Here is a 26004-nt window from a genome sequence, read left to right as displayed (position 1 = left end):
CACATTGATCTGTGAACTTAATGAAAAAAAAAAAAGATTTAATGAGCTGTCACACACACAAAAAAAACTTGCATTCCATAAGGATAGTTAAAATTTTCATTTTGCTGAATGACTAGACAAACAGTGAATGTTAAATAGTTTAATGGCATTGCCACTTTTTTGTATTCTGTATATTTTAATAATTCAATATTTTGATATTCTTATCAACAAACGTCTCTGAGTATGTTTCATGGTAATCTCAGTCTGTCACTGTTGTGCCAATCATATTTGGTTGCAAAGAGACAAAGATGTTTGTCAAATTAACTAATCATGCATTTTGTTTCATTGTTTTCTTACATTGCATTGTTAAATTTCTCAGTCACTACCTTGAACTGCAGGGTTAGAATCAGAATACTTTAGTGATCCCCGAGGGGAGATTTCATTTCAGTTACATCCCTTCCAAGACATATAAGAACACAGACAGTGACATGGAAATACATGAATGGGAGAAACCTAGGACCTGCCTGCGTACCCAGCACCCCTTTATAATAGAAATCAAATAAAAACACTGGGAGAAGAGAGGGGAAGAAAGGTCAATTCCAGACTATGCCCTAACAGGGCATATGTGGGATAAGAGAACATTGATCATATTCTTGATAATGGGACGTTGTGGATGGAGGTCATATGGCAGATCATGGGCCTGAACCATCTCCCAGGCCTCCACCCACCGAACATTAAGTCCTTTGAAAATGGCCCTGAGCACCTTGTCCACTTGAACTGACAACCAGTTACCGTTGGTTGTTACAAGACGGTGAGAAAAAGTAACACTCTGGAGGGTTCCGGTCCTGATGACCACCAGCGTGCTTGGAGCCCTGTCTAACAGACGGACTACTGCTTTGCGGATGTTCTGCAGCCGTCTGATGTAGAGCTCAATTGGAAAAGTACTGAAGTGGGCCCAGATGCCAAGAACTACAACAGTGTTGGGGCCACCATCCAGCCTGTCTAGTTCATGAGCAACATATCTTTGCTGATCGACTCTTAAGAATGCAATACGAAAAGGATTTTCATGGTAGCGAAACATCACCAAGATCTCGTTTGCTTTGTCCCATACGAAAGGCTTTGGAATATCTATCTTTGTGTAACCTGAAAGGATGACAGAGGGAACAGTTGTGATAACAATAAATTGTGATAACAACAAATTCAAACAGTTTCCTGAATCCTCTGTGGATCAGCTACCTGGTAGTAAAGCTTCAAAGTACTCAAACCACTGACGGACGGTGGAGTCTCCAAACACATGGAGTGTTTTGCCCTTCAGGCACTGACTGGTGGCAGAGTAGCTGTCGAACTGTTGAACTCTGGTGCCATCTAGTGATCGCCACACACCTTGATAGTAATACCCAGAGGGTCCCAACTTCCCAGTGTTTTCATTGGTCCTGGTTTGCTCTGAAACATATTAGGCTGGGGTTATTTTATGTATCACTAATCAGTCTTCCTTAGGTACGAAATAGAGGGTTTTTTGTTGTTTGTTTGTTTTTTGATTTTTTTTTTGGAACATGATTATTCTCAAATGACCAGATGAACTGCAGGTTGCCCATTAAACTTTCTGCCCATTCTTCAATCTGACAATGACCTCCTTTGGCAAGAAATGAGGCAGATTGCCTTTTTCTCCAAACTACTTTCACTTTCAAGGTCTGAAGCACTTAAAGTTTTGAGTATATTTAATTGTTAAAAGAAAACTATCCCTCACCTTCCCTTTGCGGCAACACAGTGACATTAGCCTGTCCCAAGGCCTTCATGAAGACTTCAAAGTTGACATTACTGAAGAAAAAGAACATCATATAAATCACTGTCAGAACGTGGTTCACTTAGAGGTAAAGCATTCTGAAGACTCCAAGGACAAGGCAATTGTACTGCAGAGTTGGGCGTCAGACCTCTCATCCAAGAAGTTTCATCAGTTCCAAAAGCCTGATGAGGAAAACTGGTATTTTTGTTACTGGAGAAGAGACAACAACAACTGGGGGGAGTTGGAAGTAAAGAGTTGATAGAAACCCATCACAAAGTGGCTCACATCTTTGTGGTACGGCCACACCAAATGCAAATTTGCGGTGAGATTACACACAAAGTCAATGCAAAGACGCGTTTAAATGCCGATTGTTTGGCGCGGCGCTTGGGGCATTTGCGTGTTTGTGCATTTGGAGCGTTCACGCGTTTAGGCGGTGGACATGAATTAGCTGAAGATGGAAGTTCCCTGCGGTCCTCGACCCCTTCATAATCCCCAGGGAGACCTCCGGGAACATGGGTCGGGGGTTCGGGTGGTTGGGGGTTCAGAGGGTTGAGGATGAGATCGTAGGGAACAGCCCGGCAGGGCCAGTGGAGGTGGATTACCAGGGAGAGGCAGCAGGCCTTGATTGTGATCTCCAAAGCTTCACACACTCTCCTGTCATGCTTTTGAAACCACAGCTCATTGTTTTTCAGCTGCTCTTTTGGGCTTTCGGTCTTTATAAAAATGTGTTCTCTACTCCGCATGCTTAGTGCCGCGCTAACGCGCGTTTGCCCCTCAGCTTGTCAAAATATTCCAGCGAAGAGACTCAGGCTTTCATGCGGGCGCGTTACAGGCGATTTGCACAGATAAATTCGCAAGTTCACATTTGGTGTGGCCGCAGCATTAGAGTTGATATCATTCTGAGTGGGCCACTAACTCACACTATAATGGGAGGTGTTGTGGTAACATGACCCCTGCTGTGGATGTTTGGAAAAGTTCCTGGTGAGACAGCTCAGCACAGCATTGTAAAGCCCCGTTTCCACCAAGTGGTTCTGTTCCATCCGTCTCTGTACGGCACGCAATTTTTGCTGTTTCCTTTGACTAAAACCAGGGTAGGTCCCGTACCATCCCACTTTTTGGTACCCTTCTGTTGGGGTGCCGGACATACCAATCCAACCCCAGAGGGTGGGGCCAGTAACACTACAGTCAGTTGATTGGTGCAAAGTCACTTACAACTTACTGATATAGTCTGTAGACTTCATCATCATTTCACTTTTCCCATGGAGTGGTGTTAGAAAAGCAAACTAAAACTCTGAAAAATCGTCAATTTTTAAGGGAATAGGCAGTCCAAAAATAGTAATAGAATCGAACTGCAAGAAAAGCATATTGCCTAGCTCTATAACAAACAACTGATAAGTCCGCCATGTTTATATCTCCAGAAGACTTTGTGAAGATAACTCTCACTTAGTTTGAAAAATGGCATCACGAAACAGGGTGAAACTTCTGTCCTGTCCTTCTTCAGTGGATTTATTGGCGGGGTACACTGTGTCCTGCTATTATGCCATCACATTACACGGCTATCGGCATACAGCTAATATGTCTCCTACCAAGATCTTGGTTGACTGTGGAAACACAAACAGGATCAGGCTTAACTGATCTGACTGGAGACCAATCTGCACTTATCCATACCAGAGCTCTTGGTGGAAACAGGGTTAAAGTGGCTGAGAGGTTGTGCCTGAGACCACCCCTCTGTCAAGAGGTTTATTGACCGAGTTGATTCACAGTAATCAATACCCTGGAACCCTGGTACCCTCCATATCCCAACACACCGAGAAGACATTATCCCAGTCTCAGTTTTTCAACTTTTTCACTTTGAGGTGTGTCCCCACCAAACCTGTCTCTCCCATAATAAACAAGGTGGACAGATTCTGTGGATATGATAGAGAACTGTTTTTTTCTCTGCTCCCTCACCTTTGGAAGAGCTTCTTCTCTTCATCACTGAGCACTTGCTTGTATCCTGTCCTCATGTGGGTCATCCGGGAATCACAGCTCAGGTTCTTTGGCTTGTAGCAGAACCAAGGCTCACCACTGCGGAGGTCGGTGTAGTTGCACTGCGGTTGGCCATCTTGGCGTAAACAAATATTACAGGTGGTTGTTTCAGAGACTGAGCCTGATTGGAACTTGCTTTTAAAGATGACCCTGTCAGGTTGTTCTCTGTTAAGCTTCCGCTGGACTGAGATGGCCTCGCTTGAGTGATCAAGAAGCACCTGACAGAACAGAGAACAAGACTTTTTAGTCAGTGGGTAAAACCAAAATGTAAGCAAAAACCATCCGTTTAAACACCCCGTTAGTCCAAGCCTTTCTTGCATTAGCATAAGCTTGCTTTATAACAAGTCTTTGATTATGTCGAAGAGTTTACTTTAAGTATTGTTCTTCATATTGCTCGCACCAGTTGATAAAATCTACCAGCTACAACAGACAAAAACCGCAACATGACTTTAGAAAAGAGTAGCTAGCTCCTATTGTTTGTAAATTACAAAGAATTTGAACTGTGTCGACAACACAAACACCACACTAATGACCTTGGTAGAGTCCAATGACGACCACAAATGTAACTAAAAAAGCCTGAAATGTAAAAAATGACTCAAAATGTAACAAGGTGCTACATCAGTGCTGTTACAATTTAGGTCATTGTTACACCAGCTCTAACACTGTGCACCAGTGTTGCAGATTTAAACAATACTGTTTATAATGCACTCAAAAAGGAACCTTAAGCGATTGAGCCTCATTGCAACTAATGCATAATTTGTTAAAATAGGTGCTAACGGTTTAGCACCAACGTTAGAGTGGAAAAATTTACTTCCTGCTGAGAGCTGGCAGTAACTGTGCAGAGTTTTTTTTAAATTACTATTTATTGCAGCAAACTAGGGCGCAACAATTAATCAAATTTAAACTGACATCCCAATGTACTAGAATTCAATTTTTAAATCACGAAGGCTGCAATTTAAAAAAAAAGGGTTTCAAGTGTATTTAAAATGTGCAATCCGCAAGTATACATGTTTCGGTGGTTGAGCCAAAAACTTAGTTGGAGGTCTGTGTGTGGGGGGGGCTGTCTGCACACCAGAGGTGTGGACTGCTGTCTGTGCCCCAGAGGGCAGACTGATTGTCTGTGCTCCAAAGGGCGTGGACTGGCTGTCTGTGGGCAAGGGGGCGGACCAGCTCTCTGTGCTGCAGAGGGCAGACCAGCTGTCTGCGCTCCAAAGGGCAGACCAGCTGTCTGCGCTCCAAAGGGCAGACCGGCTGTCTGTGCTCCAGTGGTGTGGACTGCTGTCGGTGCCCCAGGAGGCAGACTGGCTGTCTGTGCGCCAGGCAGACCCTGTACCCAGTGATTTTTACATTGCATTTTGTTTTTAATAAACAAGATGTGTTGATGATCTTTGCCAAGTTGGTCAATTTTTAATAGCAATGTTATTTGATGGTATTTTCTTTCTAAGATAACACATTAATATTGTAAATCTGCAGACATTTATCTTTAGTTTTACGTACAGAGTTTGTTTCTAAACATTACAAATGTGTTATTGTACATGGAAAAAAATAGTATTTTCACAGGAAATTACTGTAGATTGTTTTGACTGTTTCCATGGTTGCAAAACATCACCAAGATCTTGTTTGCTGTGGAAGGCTTTTGAAAATAATTTTCATGTGATCAGACATCCCTCTTGGTAAAAGCAGAAGAAGCCAGGGGACGTTTACCATTTTATGTGTGTAGAGCATAGTTTGTGGATTTTATGGAAGTTTGTTCAAGAGATTTGTGTAAACCTCAGCACACATCTTAGTGAGCTATGACTGTTTAATTGCTAACTCAGCATTTCAACATAATTACAGGCATGAAAACACCACCAATACAATTACATGAAACAAATTAACCTTTAACATTATCTGTGGGACAACTGAAGCAGAATGTCTCAAGCTTTACCTCAACCTCTGCGTCTCCTTCCCAGAGCAGAGGGAATGCAACAGAGTAGGAGCCATTAAGGTGATCCACCACTTGTCCAGCTACACCTGCATGAAGTGACCTGCTGTGCAACCGGGGAACCAAAAGATCTCCTCCATACTTCTTGGCATGACCTCGGGAGTCACGCATTTCTATCAGAACCTCGAGCTGATCTCCAACATGCCACTCTCCTCCTCCTTTCCTTGGAAGAATGGTGAAGGTGCTGTGTGCAGGATCACTCGTCTCCTCCAGTGCAATAGGAGATGACAGACGTGGGGTTTCAGGCCAAGCAGTAGATTTGATTAGAATTTGTTCCTCTAAAGCCTCTGCAGGAGGCAGTGGTTTGAAGGCGCAGAAGTCATTCTTCATGGTAGGATAAATGGGCTCCTTCTTGAAGGTGATGGCTGAGTTTTCTTTCTGTTCAAACTGACAAAGGGTTTAGAGGAAAAGCTGGTGACAAAATGCATCAATAAATAATCTAAACGCAAACTGAATGGAGAAAAAAACACAATGGGAGATTTTCTTGAGCACTTGTGTTTTTATCTAAGCAGCCTGAACTCATCTGGAAAAGTATCGTGAACCCAACCTGTGGCCAGCATAGACTGTATAAAGTATGGATGTAGTCTCTGCACTGTCACCTTCCTGTTTGTGACACCGTGAAATGATTCGGTCATATAGGATATGATGTGAGCTCTGAGCTTCCTTTCTAACAGCTATGGGTGCCCATCAGTCACATGAGCTGAGCTGTGTCTCTGATTGGACAATTGGATGACCCTAACATCCTCTAAACCCCCCGTACAGTGTGTGCTGATAGCAAAATAAGTGTTTCAGACCCCAGCTGTTTTTTGAACCATTGTTTTTCAGATGTTCTTTTGGGCTTTCTGTTTTTAAGTGAGCGGGCTCTCTACACGCGTCGCCCCTCAGATTATCAAAATAGTTCAGCGTCCAGCCTCGGCGTTTGTGCAGCACATCACAGGCGTGACGCGCATTTAAATTCACCAATTTGCGTCCAGTGTGACCGTAGTGTAATACTGTTCACTAGGTGCAATGTCTGTTTAACATATTTCCATCTTGCCTTGTCTTACTCATGTAAATGGTTATGATCGGGTTTATTACTTATCACTTATTTTGGTACCTTATTATTTTATTTATCATTGTATTGATCATTTGTCACTTATTTATTACTTTATTCCATTCTATTGTATTATGTGAAGAGCAACAGTAATACCAGATTTCCCCCCTGGGATTAATTAAGTATTTCTAGATCTGATTCTGACTTCCAAGGAGGATTTTAAGGGACTTTATGTTGCGCAGGAAATGGAGTTTTCATCTCGGTATGGCGCATATTTTGTGGCGTTTCCACTGACTTATCCCAGGAGAGATTCCCAAAAACCAAGATTAGCCGGCCTACCTTTTTGGGAGCCTTCCGAATGGGTGCTAGACTGAACTGATCCGCTCTCTGAAGGTGGAGCAACACACTGTAGACCGCTGATTGGTCGGAAGAATCGTCACTTACACTCAAAAAAAAGTCATTGGAAGAACATGATTTTATCATGGTACCTATATTCCATTAAAACAAACCAAGTTAAAGGGCAACTCCGTTTTTTTTTAGACCTGGACCTTATTTATAGGTGTGTGCATGCTCATATTCTCACTCACACAAACATCGTGCAGCTCGGAGTCCTTCAGAAGTTATTTAGATCCAACCGATTTTAGCCGCACTTAGCGGGGGCCACAGCAAGGGAGCTTCAGTGCGGGACATAATCTCTGCAAAATCGCTCATTTCAGCTATATTTTTTCATCCATCGCCAGTGTTATCATAAAGTCAGCTCATCTACCGTCTTCAGACTACGACTTCGAGTTTGACGGTTGTCCTTACCGGTTTGAGCCTCAGTACACGGACGAGAAGCTCCATGAAAGAAGGATGCAGGGAGAGAGACAAAGAGCTGGCTCAAGAACAACAAACAGGAGCACGTCCACGACTCAATGCCAACTGGTGGTGCGCTTGTGGACAGTATTCACCTATGGCAACAGAAAAGGAGTGTGTTTGTGATAACGATGAATAACAATGGATGAAAAAATATAGCCGAAATGAGCGATTTTGCAGAGATTATGTCCCGCACTGAAGCTCCCTTGCCGTGGCCCCCGCTAAGTGCGGCTAAAATCAGTTGGATCTAAATAACTTCTGAAGGACTCCAAGCTGCACAATGTTTGTCTGAGTGAGTATATGAGCATGCACACACCTATAAATAAGGTCCAGGTGTCAAAAACTGGAGTTGCCCTTTAAGTCAAGTAATCTTGACTGTGTTGTTTCAACTTAATCAAATTGCTTTCATTTAGCAAGATCCCAATTTGTTAAACCAACTAACCGTAAATGTGTTGTGTGAACATAAAGTACTGGTGTTTGTATGACTTGTGTGCAATGTGTTGGTCCAACTGAATTTGTAAAGGTTGTTTCAACATATCCACAAAGGTAAGACATTTGAATCGTGAGTGAGGAGGGTACACAGTGGATATAAGACCTTGCTGTACATTGATCTGTGATGAATGTTGCTTTGGTTAAAAGCAACATGGCTGTCTGTGCACCACTGCTTGGACCAGCTGTGTAATCTTAAAACACTTCAGTTTAAACTCAGCCAACAAAGCACAGCATGTCAACACATTTTGTTTTACTAGCATAAAACATACCCTCAGGCCATGCCAGTTTAGCACAGACCACAGATCTGTGGCAGTCCAGCACAAACAGCCAGTCCACGCCTAACAAGCACAAACAGCTGGTGTGCACCCAACAAGCACAAATGCCAGTCAGTGCCAATAGAGCACAGACCACAGGTCTGTGCCAGTCAAGCACAGACAGCAAGTCCAGACAGACAGACTGTAGGTCCACACCAGTCAAGCACAGATCGAAGATCCGCACTCGAGGAGCACAGACAGCTTGTCCACGCCCATCAAGTACCGGTCCTCACTCATGTGTTTCAATGAGCTGTCACAACAAAAATTACTCTATTCTTTGTACCAATTAAACAAACAAAGGTTTACATAGTTATGTCCAGACAACACCTGGTGACAGCAGGTGGATTGTTAGCTCATCAGGAACTTGCACCCTTTAAAATGATGCCCACATTATCCAGGTTATCCTCTGGCTCTGCTCTCTGATGAATCGGGCCTATTGCATATTACTGCCACCTCCTGCTCTGGAGAGGTGTTGCAGATGGGATTCCTACTTGAACCAATCATGTTGAGTTAACATAAAGCAATCTCGTAGTTTTAACAATTTTACACATCATGCTGAAGCAACATGATTTAATCATGTTTAACCACTGAACATGAAATAATCTAGTAGAAGCTACCTCTTTACTTGTGTTGGTTGAACAAACACCCATGTTGATTTTTGTGGGTGTACCCGGATAGCGGCTGCATTTCTCCTGGTGGCACACAGACTTCTCTGAAACAGAGCTTGATTTCACGTTGTATCAAAGAGCTACATGCCAATCACAGAGAGGACGAAATGCTGTATATCTTCCATCTATGCTCCTTGTTTGCTATGTCGTGTTTTTCTTCTTCATTGGATTTATTAACAGGGTACACTGTGTCGCACTGCTACGGCGTCACGCTATTGTATAACAGCTTTGGCTTTCAGCATCCGGCTTACACACCGCCTACCAAGAGAGAATAGAATAGAAATAGAATAGAATAGAAAATACTTTATTTATCCCCGAGGGGAAATTCAGGAGTCACCGCAGCATTTAAGAAAACAAAAGTTAGAAAGTGTATAGAAAGTGCAAAAAAGTCCATAAGAAATTAGATGACAACATCCCGTCCACCACTCGTTCACCACTCTCCAGCCCAGCCAGCCTCCACCTCCACAGGGTCCAGGACTGAGCCTCCCCAGCAGTCTGTTCAGTCTCTGTCTCCTGGATCCTGTCTGCTCACAGCAGGCGAAGCTCCTCCAATGTGGCGCCGGCGATGTCAGCTCCATCAGCCACGTCCGTGAACAGCACGATGCCGCTGGGTTGGCACAGCTAGCTCGTCCATCCCCCGAGGCTAGATCCCACGTTCCCAACAATGATGGATGGAAGAACAGGTCCATGTCGTCACCTCCCAGCTCACATCCGAGAACCAGCACCTCGTCCTCACCTCCTCCTCCTTAGCTCGAGGGAAATCATCAAGCTCTACACTAGTTAGCATTGACATGCTACAGGCTGCTAACAGCTAATTTCACATGTAAACAATGCAGCCATGGTTACATGTAGGATCTCCAGACAAACATGGGAGAAAAGTAGTAAAAAAATATCGCCGAAGCCACAAAAAGTTTGGTGTCTGTGACCGACAATGAACCACACAAAGTGATGATCCACTCCAAATACAAAGATGACGTGAAAGAGACAAAAATATTACAAGAAACGGACAAAGACGAGAGAGCTGCTGCAACAGGCAGCTACTTGGGTAGCACCTAGCAACGGAATGAGAGGGCACAGTTTGCTGTGGAAACACAAAAAGGATCAGGCTTAACTGTACTAAACCGTGCCAAACCGTACTGATTCGAACTGGACTGCTTGGTGGAAACGTGGCTAAAGGTATAGTGCAAAGAAAATAATCTCTTTCCAATGAGCCAACGTCCCCCATCTTCCCAGTGCTTATGTCCCTCTGTTAAGTTTTATATCCACTGTACTGACATTAACAACCCTTACAGCCTTTAAAGCTCCACTATTTCTCAACATTACCTCCTGTTAAAGTGTCATGTTATCGTCAAAAATACATTTATCTGAGAGACAATGATAGACAAGAGAAGTTCTTACCTCCAGAAGGTCCATGTTTTTAAGAATAAAAACAATGACAACCAGAGTGCCACCTGAGAGAAGGAGCACACAGTGCTGACTTCGGAGAGCCATGCTGACTGAGTGACTGACGGACTGACTGAGTGAGTGACTGAGTGACTGACTGAGCTCCAACTGGCAACACATAACCAGACACACCCCAAAAGGCAACATACATGTCCAGTCCCATGGGTCTGACTGGTTGTATCTGTTTGCTCCTCAGTGCAGTGTACATCAGCTCAGTGCACTTCATTGCCGTGCACTTCATTACAGTGTGCTTTGTGTCAGCATACATCATTTTCATGCACACAAAAAAGTGATCAGATGGCCATAACAAGGGGAGACTGAGAAAGGTTGTAACATGGTGAGAGTTATCTATTGAGAGAGGTCAGGAGGTGAGTTTCCCAGCAGTAAGAGAAAAATAGGTGAAACCTTTGTCAACACGTTCCAGCCTGATAGAAGCGTACAGGAAATCTCATAGCGTGACCACTCATAGTTTGGCCAGAGTCAACTTATCCCCATAGCAACGAGTTGGCTAAAACAGTTACATGGTGACATCGCTGGTGTAGGAGCCATAATGCAGTTTATATGTCACGTGGTGTTTGTGGTTTCTATGGTAACTAGCGGAAGTTTGGGTCACGGGACACAAGTGGTGAATGCCGGGTATATTTAGAGGTGTGCTTACCTGCAGTTGGATGGAGAGAGAAGAGCGGGTAGCCGTAATTTTTGTTGACCGCAACGTTTTGCCTTTTTTTGGATTGTTTGATACGTGACTGTGCCTGGATTCATTCAGTGTGTGTGTGCGTGAGTGCAAATTGCCGCTTTATTAAAGCCACGATAAACTGGATTCCGTGCCTCAGTGTGTCTCTGTGGGCTAGGCGGCAGCGCGTCCAACAAAGACAGGACCCTTTACTTTCCTCTCAAGCGACAAACAGGTTTGGAGTCGATACAACTGGAATTCCATAAAAAAGGTATGGGTATGAGCTTAGGGGGGTCAGTACAACTTAAAACTTACCCCAGCATGTGTTACAACCTACCCTGGTAGTGGGGATGGTTTTAACAAAGGACCACCATGTATCTGACATCACCTGAGCTCTGTGATATTCTTGCAGAGGTCTGAATTGGTGCCATTTGTAGTAAACAAATGTGGAAACTTTGCATTAAAGTTTTAGAACTCTGACTCAAAAATTTAGTGAGTTGGAGATCTTGAAGCAAAAAGTGTTACAACCATACCCGGTCTCCCCTACTGATGTCAAATATTAGAGGATCGATCATCATCATAACGACAGACTTTATAAAATATTCTGTTACATATTAAACGGGAAACAACGAGTAAGAACTCAAAAACAAAAACGAAAACAGGGAGAAGAAAGTACAAAAAAAGAAACACAAGGCTTTGAACAATGATAAGTCTTTATGAAACAAGCAAGGGGTAACAACAGCCTTTATGGAAGTGCTAAAAGATGCTGTTTATCAGAGATCTGCGTGAGGCTGGCTATAGAAAGACTAGACGTCATGTACACATCCAGCCATAAAAATAGACTTTTACAGATTAAAAACAAATTTACAGCCTGGTTAAAAAAAAACGATTGGGTCTAAAACATTGGTTTCGCCATCGGCACTCATTGTACGGTGAATGAATTTTTTCTAACTCTGCAGTTTATAAGTTATTAGGATTGTTTGATTTTCCAGCCAGAGGCACAGCTCAGGTCACGTGACTGACAGGCGCCCTGTAGCTGTTCAAAGAAAAACTCACAGCCCGAGTCACATCAAATGTGGCTGTGTCTGTGGATTGGCTTCATTTCACTGTTTCAGGAACAGACGAGTGACGTCACGGAGGCTACGTCCATATTTTATACAGTCTATGGAAACAAAAAACTCAGGATACAACCACCATTAGAAAAAGGATAACATGAAGGAGCCTAGCAGTTGCACGCAATATCTTTATTTATATCTAGATAATTTATTTAATCTTAATGTACATCTTATCTTTAAGTTGTTTCAAATTGACATTTGTTGTTGTAACTCAAATACACACAGTAGATTTAACTCAAATTTCCAAAGAGTTCACAACTAAATCCATGTTAAATAATTTAAGTTGGTCTAACTACTTCTTTTATTAGTTGTAGCAATACAGAGTTTCAAGTTGATATGATCCACAAAAATGCATTAACTTAAATATTGAGTTGGATTGATAAAAAAAAATTACTTCACTTCAACTGATTGAAGATTCCCTTTTTACAGTGCAGGTTATCCACTGGCTCTGCTCTCTGATGAATCGGGCCTATTGTACATTACTGCCACCTCCTGCTCTGGAGAGGTGTTGCAGATAGGATTCCTACCTAAACCAATTAGGTTGAGTTAACATAAAGTGATCTTGTTTTAACAATTTTGCACATCATGCTGAAACAACGTGATTTAATCATGTTTAACCACTGAACATGAAATAATCTAGTAGAAGCTACATGTTTTATTTATGCTGATTGAACAAACACCAATGTTCCTTTTTTTGCGTGTACATGACATTTGATATATGTATTATGAGTATTTAATGTAATAAAATTGCAAACAGAAGCTTTGTGTTCTCTGTGATAAGGATTACCAGTGTGAATAGTTTATCTGGTTAGTGAGGACAAAACAGTAAAACTTCTTTGAGATCTGTATTATTTCATGGTCACACAGTAAATACAAACTTGCGGGCTGAAAGATAACAGTTATCAACAGCTTACAGCTCTGACCTCATATTGTCTGAAGGAAGAGGAGAGGTGCTGACCACCTGGTTAAAAACTGTTTCCTAATCAGAGATGACCTGAGACATTTTCCCTTCAATCCAAACAGCCAGACCAGCTAAACAGGAGACCCCCAAGTGTCTGTGTGATTCAAAAAAATTAATTAATCAATTTAAAAACAATAAAATAAAATAATAACAATAATAATAATAATAATAATAATAATAATAATAAAGCAAAACGTTCCCATCAGGAGCCCTGCTCTCCTTTTTCCTGGTTGGTTCTCTGGGACTAACTGGTGTCATATCAGTGCATTGGTCAGCATACTCACATATAACTCACACTGTGTTTAAGCTGTATCTGAGCTCCAGAAACCATTACTCTGATCATCTGCTGAACTTCACCCTGTACACTGTAAAAAGGTAATCTTCAATCAGTTGAAGTGATGTAATTTTTTAATCAATCCAACTCAATATTTTTAAGTTAAGGTTTCTAATTTGTTTTTTGTGGATCGTATCAACTTGAAATTCTGTGTTGGTAAAACTAAAAAAAGAGATGTAGTTGGACCAACTTAAATAAATGGCTTCAATTGGTCACACCTAAATAAATTAAGTTCTTTGATTGTTAGATTCCATCAATCCAACTTAAAGTTTCAAGTTGTTTCAACTCAATAATTTGCAAAGCCCAAAAGGAAAAACCTGTGGATATGAGACCCTGATGCACATCAAGCTACCATGCAGGGCCATTGTGTCCGTGCTCCATGGCATGGACCAGATGGCTGTCTGTGGTCCACTGCACTGGCTGGCTGCACTCCACTGCATAGGCCGCTTGTACTGGCTACCTGTGCTCCACAGCAGTGAGGGCTCCAATTAAAATACTCTCTCAGTAATGGTAATTTAGAAATAACTGAAGGCAAAACCCAGTTTGTCATTTTTAATCATAACATGAAGGAGCCTAGCAGTTGCACGCTATATCTTTATCTAGATCTAGATAATTTATTTGATCTTAATGTACATCTTATCTTTAAGTTATTTCAATTTGATAACATTTGTTGTTGTAACTCAAATACACATAGTAGATTTTACTCAAATTTCTTAAGAGATCACAACTAAATCCATGTTAAATAATTTAAGTTGGTCCAACTACTTCTTTTTATTAGTTGTAGTAACACAGAATTTCAAGTTGATATGATCAACAAAAATGCATTAACTTAAATATTGAGTTGGATTGATTAAAAAAATTTACTTCACTTCAACTGATTGAAGATTCCCTTTTTACAGTGCAGGTTATCCTCTGGCTCTGCTCTCTGATGAATAGGGCCTATTGTACATTACTGCCACCTCCTGCTCTGGAGAGGTGTTGCAGATGGGATTCCTACCTAAACCACTTAGGTTGAGTTAACATAAAGTGATCGTGTTGTTTTAACAATTTTGCACATCATGCTGAAACAACGTGATTTAATCATGTTTAACCAATGAACATGAAATAATCTAGTAGAAGCTACATGTTTTATTTATGCTGATTGAACAAACACCCATGTTCCTTTTTTTGGGTGTACATGACATTTGATATATGTATATATATTATGAGTATTTAATGTAAAATTAATACGTTTTGATCAGAAAAAATCAAAATCAACCAGGCTGCTTAGTCACGGGGATTTGATTCTGAAGGTCTCGGCGCAGACTGGTTGCCTAACGAGTGGTTGCCTAACAACCACCAGCTTCCAGTGCCGAGAAACTATCACAGTAACAAATAAAAGTTCAGACAAACGAACCTGTATGGCAAGCCTTTTTAACATTTAACAGCTAGACTGGATATGTAATACAGATATCTACATTCAATTCTTCCTTGTCAAATTGAACATTTCAGATATCCACGATGACATTATTTCTATCCACAATTGTAATTTCAGATATCCACAACTTATTCCTCCTAGGACAAATCACGCCCCTTTCCCCATTCATGTGTGTGGGGTTTCTCATTACAGATATCTTAAATTCAGTTATGAATAGCCACCATGTGAGATGTGGATATCTGCAACTAAATTATGACTATCCATAAATCTAGTTGCAGATATCTACAATTTCATTCTGGCTAGTCACAATTCCAAATCAAGATATCTTCAACCCCCTTCCATTAAAGATATTTATACCATGGTCAGTGAGAATTCCAATGTCACCTGGCGTGCCTTAGATTGGTCTAATGCACGCCAGTTGAAAAGTTAGTTCGGCAAGTTAAATCACCGTTGTATCACTCCGCTGTGCGCGTTACCATAGCAACGCGTCACACACATTTCAACACATGTGAGGGCAGCCTGCGCTCCTACTGGGCCCCGTCTCTATAAAGCCTGGCTCACACTACAGGATTCTCGCCCGATTTAACCCAGATTCGGTCCTCCCGACAATCGGGGAAGAAATCTGATCGGGGACTAAAATTGGGCCCGACGTTCAGCCAAGATTATCTTCTAGTGTGAGCGGTTGACAGATGAATCTTTAGCCCCACGATCATCTCACAGACTCGTCAGAGCCGCCCCGATAATTTTCAAACATGTTTGATATTTATCTATTTATCATTCTCACTGAGGATGACAACAGACAATCAGAAAGAGCCCCAGATACCGGACAACAGACAACAAACTCAAAGTGAAACTGAAAGGCTCTGGGTCAGCTGACTGCGCGCTCCACTGGCCCACTCAAGCTAGTTCAATAATGCCTTTAAAAATAACACATAACCACGCGGAGTAACACCACTCCGCTGCGCATTGTGGTGTTCCCACTCCACGTCGTGCCTTAGAACGGTCCAATGCACGCTTCCTCATTGTTTAATCTTTACATATCTATAATCAAGTTACAGATATCTTTAAATTAATTTTGGTTGGAGATATCTAATTGGAGATATCTTAAACTTTTATTTTGACTAGTCAAGATGTAATTACAGATATCTTGAAACAGAGTTTCGATTAGGCGAATTGATGTTGCAGATATCTGTAATGATGACAAAAGTTATGACAGGTATAGGAGGAGGGGCTTGCTGCAGTGAATGTAGCTCTTGTTCCCCACAAAGTCCCTGATTATAAATTCATTCTATTTCATGGCAATCTCTAAATATCTTGTCGATGACCGCAATCGCCACTTCTTCTGCTAAGAAAACTGTTAAAAAGATTTTTCCTCTTCTCTCCTCCAGTTTATTTTGGTCAGTATCCAATGGGAAGCCTCGCATGTCCAGCATCATGAACACATTTCTGACAGTCAAAATCACATTTAAGATATATTTAACTGTAATTCTGGATAGTCTGAACTGAATTAGAGATATCTGCAAGTGACATTTAGGATGTGTGACGAGGCGAAGGGCAGCTTTCGGGGAGTCATTGCATATATCTGTAACTCAGTTTTGACCAGTGGAAACTGCGTTACAGATATCTCTAACTATCATTGTGACTCGTCAAAACTGAATTATAGATATATCCAACTGTATTTTTGACTAGTCAAATTTAATTTTGAATAGTCACAATTATGCTGTTGATATCTATAATGTTAATTCCGGAGAGTCAAATGTAGCTATTAAATGTTAAAAGGGCTTGCCATAAATCTGAGAATAGAGCATTTGCACTGACGTCAGGATTTGACTCGTTACCCGGATGTGGAGCCACATTGGAGATACAAACAATGTAAACAACGAATGGACGGAGATGAAGGTGCGTGGTAAAATATGATTTTAAGATGTCTTTACCGTCAACAAATGTGGAAAAATTCACAGAGCACACCAAAATGTACAGTAAAGGACTCAGCCAGAAAGAAAAATGGAGAGATTTTGAAAATTTTCATCTTAAAAGCCAGAGAGACCAATACGAGGAGTTAGCATCCTTATCATCATCTATCCTAGGGGTCTGCAACTTTTACTTTCAAAGAAGCCATTTTGCCTCAGCTCACCTGGAATGAAGTCATTTGGGAGCCACAAAGTCTACTAAATCTTCATAATACAGACAAAAAAAAAAAATCAAAAATTTGAATAAGCTGCAAACGTTTCAAAAATTTTGAAATTTCAAAAAAATCCAAAATATTAATTTTCCTTTCAAATAAATTTCTAAATTAAAAAATATGAAATTTATTAAATTTGCAATAAAAAGTGTGTTTTAAATTATTTCCAAAAATATTAGAAATTAAACAATGAAATTGGAAAAAAAAAATCAAAATTTGCAAGATCTTTAAAAATGTGGGGATTTTTTTTTTAATTTGGTAAAAGTAAAGTTAAAGGGGTCTAATAAACTGTCTAAGTGTCCAATAACAGCGGCAGTTTGTACACCTTTGTGACCCCACCCTGCAAAAATAGTATCTCTATTTTGGTTTGTAAACCAGCTGACTAAACCAGGATCCAAAAGTAAACAGGACACAGGAAGCAGTTCAAGTGGTTTTATTTTATCTACAGTCCAAGGGAAGGGAGTAAACCAGAAGGTGAGGGAATGAGAGCTTGGCAGAGTGGTAGAGCTTGGGCAGTGTGTAGAGGGCTCGTGGAGGCACTGGAAAAAAAAAAAAACAGAGAAGACAGCAGCAATTAAAACAATGCAATTTCAAAATACAAGAAACTTTTGGTAACAAGTAAACCAGTAGCCAAAATACCACAGTAAAAGTGGGAACAGTCTGGCACTGGACTCCTCTCCTCCCAGAGCTTAAATGTAGTCTCTTGATGAGGGTGATGGGGAACAGGTGTGCAGCTGCTGGAGGGAGCCAGTGCAGGAGAGGGAAATGCCCAAGACTCTGTGGGAGAGAGCGGCGAAAACACTCCACACAAGTGAGAATCACCAGGAATCACCACAATCCCTTCACCAAGAATCAGAAAACTTTACATTGCACAAAAATAAAATTAACTTGGGAGAGGAGAAACTTTAATCTGTAAACTAAATTAAAAAAGAATGATTTAATGAGCTGTCACACACAAAAAACTTGCATTCCGTAAGAATAATTAGAATTTTCATTTTGCTGAATGACTAGAAAAACAGTGAATCTTGAATGGTTTAATGGCATTGCCACTTTTTTTGTTATCTTGATATTTTAATATTCTTATCAACAAACATCTGTGAGTATGTTTCATGGTAATCTCAGTCTGTCACTGTTGTGCCAATCATATTTGGTTGCAAAGAGACAAAGATGTTTGTCAAATTAACTAATCATGCATTATTTTCATTGTTTTCTTACATTGCATTGTTAAATTTCTCAGTCACTACCTTGAACTGCAGGGTTAGAATCAGAGTATTTTATTTATCCCCAAGGGGAGATTTCATTTCAGTTACATCCCTTCCAAGACATATAAGAACACAGACAGTGACATGGGAATACATGAATGGGAGAAACCTAGGACCTGCCTGCGTACCCAGCACCCCTTTATAATAGATATAAAATAAAAACATTGGGAGAAGTGAGGGGAAGAAAGGTCAATTCCAGACTATGCCCTAACAGGGCATATGTGGGATAAGAGAACATTGATCATATTCTTGATAATGGGACGTGTTGGATGGAGGTTGTTTGGCAAATCATGGGCCTGAACCATCTCCCAGGCCTCCACCCATCGAACATTAAGTCCTTTGAAAATGGCCCTGAGCACCTTGTCCACCTGAACTGAGAACCAGTTACCGTTGCTTGTTACAGGACGGTGAGAAAAAGTAACACTCTGGAGGGTTCCGGTCCTGATGACCACCAGCGTGCTTGGAGCCCTGTCTAACAGACGGACTACAGCTTTGCGGATGTTCTGCAGCCGTCTGATGTAGAGCTCAATTGGAAAAGTACTGAAGTGGGCCCAGATGCCAAGAACTACAACAGTGTTGGGGCCACCATCCAGCCTGTCTAGTTCATGAGCAACATATCTTTGCTGATGGGCTCTAAACGCTGCAATACGAAGAGGATTTCCATGGTAGCGAAACATCACCAAGATCTCGTTTGCTTTGTCCCATACGAAAGGCTTTGGAATATCTATCTTTGTGTAACCTGAAAGGATGACAGAGGGAACAGTTGTGATAACAATAAATTGTGATAACAACAAATTCAAACAGTTTCCTGAATCCTCTGTGGATCAGCTACCTGGTAGTAAAGCTTCAAAGTACTCAAACCACTGACGGACGGTGGAGTCTCCAAACACATGGAGTGTTTTGCCCTTCAGGCACTGACTGGTGGCAGAGTAGCTGTCGAACTGTTGAACTCTGGTGCCATCTAGTGATCTCCACACACCTTGATAGTAATACCCAGAGGGTCCCAACTTCCCAGTGTTTTCATTGGTCCTGGTTTGCTCTGAAAAGTATTAAGCTGGGGTTATTTTATTTGTCACTAATCAGTCTTCCTTAGGTTCAAAATAGAGGGGTTTTTGTTGTTTTTTTTGGAACATGATTATTCTCAAATGACCAGATAAACTGCAGGTTGCCCATTAAACTTTCTGCCCATTCTTCAATCTGCCAATGACCTCCTTTGGCAATAAATGAGGCGGATTGCCTTTTTCTCCAAACTACTTTCACTTTCAAAGTCTGAAGCACTTAAAGTTTTGAATATTTAATTGTTAAAAGAAAACTATCCCTCACCTTCCCTTTGCGGCAACACAGTGACATTAGCCTGTCCCAAGGCCTTCATGAAGACTTCAAAGTTGACATTACTGAAGAAAAAGAACATCATATAAATCACTGTCAGAACGTGGTTCACTTAGAGGTAAAGCATTCTGAAGACTCCAAGGACAAGGCAATTGTATTGCAGAGTTGGGCGTCAGACCTCTCATCCAAGAAGTTTCATCAGTTCCAAAAGCCTGATGAGGAAAACTGGTATTTTTGTTACTGGAGAAGAGACAACAACAACTGGGGGGAGTTGGAAGTAAAGAGTTGATAGAAACCCATCACAAAGTGGCTCACATCTTTGTGGTACGGCCACACCAAATGCAAATTTGCGGTGAGATTACACACAAAGTCAATGCAAAGATGTGTTTAGACGCCGATTCGCGTCGGGCGGAGTGTTTGGGGTGTTTGGCGTGGCGCTTGGGGCGTTTGCGCATTTGTGCATTTGATTCTGTGGATATGATAGAGCACTGTTTTTTTCTCTGCTCCCTCACCTTTGAAAGAGCTTCTCTTCTTCATCACTGAGCACTTGCTTGTATCCTGTCATCATGTGGGTCATCCGGGAATCACAGCTCAGGTTCTTTGGCTTGTAGCAGAACCAAGGCTCACCACTGCGGAGGTCGGTGTAGTTGCACTGCGGTCGGCCATCTTGGCGTAAACAAATATTACAGGTGGTTGTTTCAGAGACTGAGCCTGATTGGAACTTGCTTTTAAAGATGACCCTGTCAGGTTGTTCTCTGTTAAGCTTCCGCTGGACTGAGATGGCCTCACTTGAGTGATCAAGAAGCACCTGACAGAACAGAGAACAAGACTTTTTAGTCAGTGGGTAAAACCAAAATGTAAGCAAAAACCATCCGTTTAAACACCCCGTTAGTCCAAGCCTTTTTTGCATTAGCATAAGCTTGCTTTATAACAAGTCTTTGATTATGTTGAAGAGTTTACTTTAAGTATTGTTCTTCATATTGCTCGCACCAGTTGATAAAATCTACCAGCTACAACAGACAAAAACCGCAACATGACTTTAGAAAAGAGTAGCTAGCTCCCATTGTTTGTAAATTACAAAGAATTTGAACTGTGTCGACAACACAAACACCACACTAATGACCTTGTTAGAGTCCAATGACGACCACAAATGTAACCAAAAAAGCCTGAAATGTAAAAAATGACTCAAAATGTAACAAGGTGTTACATCAGTGCCGTTACAATTAAGGTCATTGTTACACCAGCTCTAACACTGTGCACCAGTGTTGCAGATTTAAACAATACTGTTTATAATGCACTCAACGGTATTTTCCTGTAAAATAAGGGTACTTTTATGCTGAACTCTTTGCATTGGCGCTACCCAAGTAGCTGCCTGTTGCAGCAGCTCTCTTGTCTTTGTCCGTTTCTTGTAATTTTTTTTTGTCTCTTTTTCGTAATCTTTGTATTTGGAGTGGATCATCACTTTGTATGGTTCATTGTCGGTCACGGACACCAAACTTTTTGTGGCTTCGGCGATATTTTTTACTACTTTTCTCCTGTGTTTGTCTGGAGATCCTACATGTAACCATGGCTGCATTGTTTACATGCAAAATTAGCTGTTAGCAGCCTGTAGCATGTCAATGCTAACTAGTATAGGGCTTGCTGATTTCCCTCGAGCTGAGGAGGAGGAGGTGAGGACGACGTGCTGGTTCTCGGATGTGAGCTGGGAGGTGACGACGTGGACCTGTCCTTCCATCCATCCTTGTTGGGAACGTGGGATCTAGCCCCAGGGGATGGACGAGCTAGCCGTGCTAACCCAGCGGCATCGTGCTGTTCACGGACGTGGCTGATGGAGCTAACATCGGACGCCGGCGCCACATTGGAGGAGCTTCGCCTGTTGTGAGCGGACAGGATCCAGGAGACAGAGACTGAACAGACTTCTGGGGAGGCTCAGTCCTGGACCCTGTGGAGGTGGAGACTGGCTGGGCTGGAGAGTGGTGGACGAGTGGTGGACGGGATGTCGTCATCTAATTTCTTATGGACTTTTTTTGCACTTTCTATACTCTTTCTTACTTTTGTTTTCTTAAATGCTGCTGTGACTCCTGAATTTCCCCTCGGGGATAAATAAAGTATTTTCTATTTCTATTGTCACTATATTGAAGGTGTCTAACCGTACTAATTTAGGAAAAATCTGTCAAATGATGGTATTTTTTTCTAAGATAACACATTAATATTGTAAATCTGCAGACATTTTTCTTTAGTTTTACGTACAGAGTTTGTTTTTAAACATTACAAATGTGTTATTGTACTTGGAAAAAAATAGTATTTTCACAGGAAATTACTGTAGATTGTTTTGACTGTTTCCATGGTAGCAAAACATCACCAAGATCTTGTTTGCTGTGGAAGGCTTTGGAAAATAATTTTCATGTGATCAGACATCCCTCTTGGTAAAAGCAGAAGAAGCCAGGGGACGTTTACCATTTTATGTGTGTCGAGCATAGTTTGTGGATTTTATGGAAGTTTGTTCAAGAGATTTGTGTAAACCTCAGCACACATCTTAGTGAGCTATGACTGTTCAATTGCTAACTCAGCATTTCAACATAATTACAGGCATAAAAACACCACCAATACAATTACATGAAACAAATTAACCTTTAACATTATCTGTGGGACAACTGAAGCAGAATGTCTCAAGCTTTACCTCAACTTCTGCGTCTCCTTCCCAGAGCAGAGGGAATGCAACAGAGTAGGAGCCATTAAGGTGATCCACCACTTGTCCAGCTACACCTGCACCAAGTGACCTGCTGTGCAACCGGGGAACCAAAAGATCTCCTCCATACTTCTTGGCATGACCTCGGGAGTCACGCATTTCTATCAGAACCTCGAGCTGATCTCCAACATGCCACTCTCCTCCTCCTTTCCTTGGAAGAATGGTGAAGGTGCTGTGTGCAGGATCACTCGTCTCCTCCAGTGCAATAGGAGATGACAGACGTGGGGTTTCAGGCCAAGCAGTAGATTTGATTAGAATTTGTTCCTCTAAAGCCTCTGCAGGAGGCAGTGGTTTGAAGGTGCAGAAGTCATTCTTCATGGTAGGATAAATGGGCTCCTTCTTGAAGGTGATGGCTGAGTTTTCTTTCTGTTCAAACTGACAAAGGGTTTAGAGGAACAGCTGGTGACAAAATGCATCATTAAATAATCTAAAAGCAAACTGAATGGAGAAAAAAACACAATGGGAGATTTTCTTGAGCACTTGTGTTTTTATCTAAGCAGCCTGAACTCATCTGGAAAATTATAGTGAACCCAACCTGTGGCCAGCATAGACTGTATAAAGTATGGATGTAGTCTCTGCACTGTCACCTTCCTGTTTGTGACACCGTGAAATGATCGGTCATATAGGATATGATGTGAGCTCTGAGCTTCCTTTCTAACAGCTATGGGTGCCCATCAGTCACATGAGCTGAGCTGTGTCTCTGATTGGACAATTGGATGACCCTAACATCCTCTAAACCCCCCGTACAGTGTGTGCTGATAGCAAAATAAGTGTTTCAGACCCCAGCTGTTTTTTGAACCATTGTTTTTCAGATGTTCTTTTGGGCTTTCTGTCTTTAAGTGAGCGGGCTCTCTACACGCGTCACCCCTCAGCTTATCAAAATAGTTCAGCGTCCAGCCTCGAGCGTTTGTGCAGCACATCACAGGCGTGACGCGCATTTAAATTCACCAATTTGCGTCCAGTGTGACCGTAGTGTAATACTGTTCACTAGGTGCAATGTCTGTTTAACATATTTCCATCTTGCCTTGTCTTACTCATGTAAATGCACTCAAAAAAGGAACATTGGTGTTTGTTCAATCAGCATAAATAAAACATGTAGCTTCTACTAGATTATTTCATGTTCAGTGGTTAAACATGATTAAAACATGTTGTTTCAGCATGATGTGCAAAATTGTTAAAACAACAAGATCACTTTATGTTAACTCAACCTAATTGGTTTAGGAAGGAATCCCATCTGCAACACCTCTCCAGAGCAGGAGGTGGCAGTAATGTACAATAGGCCCGATTCATCAAAGCAGAGCCAGAGGATAACCTGCACTGTAAAAAGGGAATCTTGGATCAGTTGAAGTGAAGTAATTTTTTTTAATCAGTCCAACTCAATATTTAAGTTAAGGTTTCCAATGTGTTTTTGTGGATCATATCAACTTGAAATTCTGTGTAACTACAACTAATAATAGAAGTAGTTGGACCAACTTAAATTATTTAACACGGATTTAGTTGTGATCTCTTAGGAAATTTGAGTAAAATCTACTGTGTATATTTGAGTTACAACAACAAATGTTAATCATTTGAAATAACTTAAAGATAACATGTACATTAAGATTAAATAAATTATCTAGATCTAGATAAAGATATTGCGTGCAACTGCTAAAATCAATAAAATTGGGTAAATTCAACAAAACATTTTTTTCAGTGAACTAATAAAAAGAAGTAGTTGGACCAACTTGAATTAATTGTTTCAATCGGTCACACCTAAATTAATTAAGTTCTTTGAAATAAAATTAACAAGTTCAATTTACACAACTTAATAAGTCAAATAAATTAAATATTTTAATTCTTCTCAAATCAATATTTTGCATTAATCCAACATAGAATTTTAAGTTGTTTCAACTTAATAATCTGCAAAACCCAAAAGGAAAAACCGTGGGTGAGGAGGGATCACTGTGGATATGAGACCCTAATGCACATTAAGATACCATGCGGGGACAGTGTGTCAATGCTCCATTGCATGGACCAGCTGCCTGTCTGTGGTCCACTGCGCTGGCTGGCTGGCTGGCTGTGCTCCACAGCATAGGCTGCCTGGCTGTCTTTGCTCCATGACAGTGAGAGCTCCAATTAAAATACTCTCACAGTAATGGTAATTTGAATATAACTGAAGACAAAACCCAGTTTGTTATTTCTGATCATAATTTCAGCCCATCAACAAATCTCATTATTAACATATAAAATATATTAAACATGCTTCAAGGTACATGGTCCATGCCACAGATAGCAAATCCATGCCATGTGGAGCACAGAAAACCAGTGCCCTTGGCAGGTTAACATCTTAATGTACAGCTGGGTCTGATATCCATTGCACTCCCTCCTCACTCACGGTTTGAAATGAGTCAATTCAATAATTCAATACAATTTAGTTGGATGAACATGGGTTTAGTTGTGATCTCTTAAGAAATTTAAGTTAAATCTACTATGTTTATTTGAGTTACAACAACAAATGTTATTCATTTGAAATAACTTAAAGATAACATGTACATTAAGATTAAATAAATTATCTAGATCTAGATAAAGATATTGTGTGCAACTGCTAAAATTAATAAAATTGGGTAAATTCAACAAAACATTTTTTTCAGTGTGGTTATGATCGGGTTTATTACTTATCACTTATTTTGGTACCTTATTATTATACTTATCATTGTATTGATCATTTGTCACTTCAATTATTACTTTATTCCATCCTATTGTATTATGTGAAGAGCAACAGTAATACCAGATTTCCCCCCTGGGATTAATAGAAGTATTTCTAGATCTGATTCTGACTTCCAAGGAGGATTTTAAGGGACTTTATGTTGCGCAGGAAATGGAGTTTTCATCTCGGTATGGTGCATATTTTGTGGCGTTTCCACTGACTTATCCCAGGAGAGATTCCCAAAAACCAAGATTAGCCGGCCTACTTTTTTGGGAGCCTTCCAAATGGGTGCTAGACTGAACTGATCCACTCTCTGAAGGTGGAGCAACACACTGTAAACAACGCAGATTGGTCGGAAGGATCGTCACTTACACTCAAAAAAAAGACATTGGAAGAACATGATTTTATCATGGTACCTATATTCCATTAAAACAAACCAAGTTTAAGGGCAACTCCGTTTTATTGACCCCTGGACCTTATTTATAGGTGTGTGGATGCTCATCTTCTCACAAAGACAAACATCCTGCAGCTCAGAGTCCTTCAGAAGTTATTTAGATCCAACCGATTTTAGCCGCACTTAGCGGGGGCCACGGCAAGGGAGCTTCAGCACGGGACATAATCTCTGCAAAATCGCTCATTTCGGCTATATTTTTGGGGTGGAGTTTGAATGGGGGGATGGGGACTGTTTTTAACATGTATAGCACTTTGTGCTGCATT

At 41.1% G+C, this 26004-nt stretch overlaps 1 protein-coding gene and 1 pseudogene across 1 annotated transcript; both read right to left on the bottom strand.

Annotated features, from left to right (window-relative positions):
* Nucleotides 1–583: 583 nt before the first annotated feature.
* Nucleotides 584–6104, bottom strand: LOC141784293 (NXPE family member 3-like; annotated as a pseudogene).
* Nucleotides 6105–18723: 12619 nt separating this feature from the next.
* Nucleotides 18724–22919, bottom strand: LOC141784465 (NXPE family member 3-like). Its single transcript, XM_074662304.1, has 5 exons — nucleotides 22533–22919; nucleotides 20365–20660; nucleotides 19847–19917; nucleotides 19356–19562; nucleotides 18724–19262 (listed from the first exon to the last, which is right to left on the bottom strand). Exons 1-5 carry the CDS (start codon nucleotides 22917–22919, stop codon nucleotides 18724–18726), a joined length of 1500 nt encoding a protein of 499 aa, XP_074518405.1.
* Nucleotides 22920–26004: the final 3085 nt, after the last annotated feature.

The sequence above is a fragment of the Halichoeres trimaculatus genome, unplaced genomic scaffold, assembly GCF_033239565.1.
Source record: "Halichoeres trimaculatus isolate MK-OKI-2021-1 unplaced genomic scaffold, fHalTri1.1 fHalTri1_scaffold_22, whole genome shotgun sequence".
Classification (NCBI taxonomy): Eukaryota; Metazoa; Chordata; class Actinopteri; order Labriformes; family Labridae; genus Halichoeres; species Halichoeres trimaculatus.
This window is presented reverse-complemented; position numbering and strand designations above follow the sequence as displayed.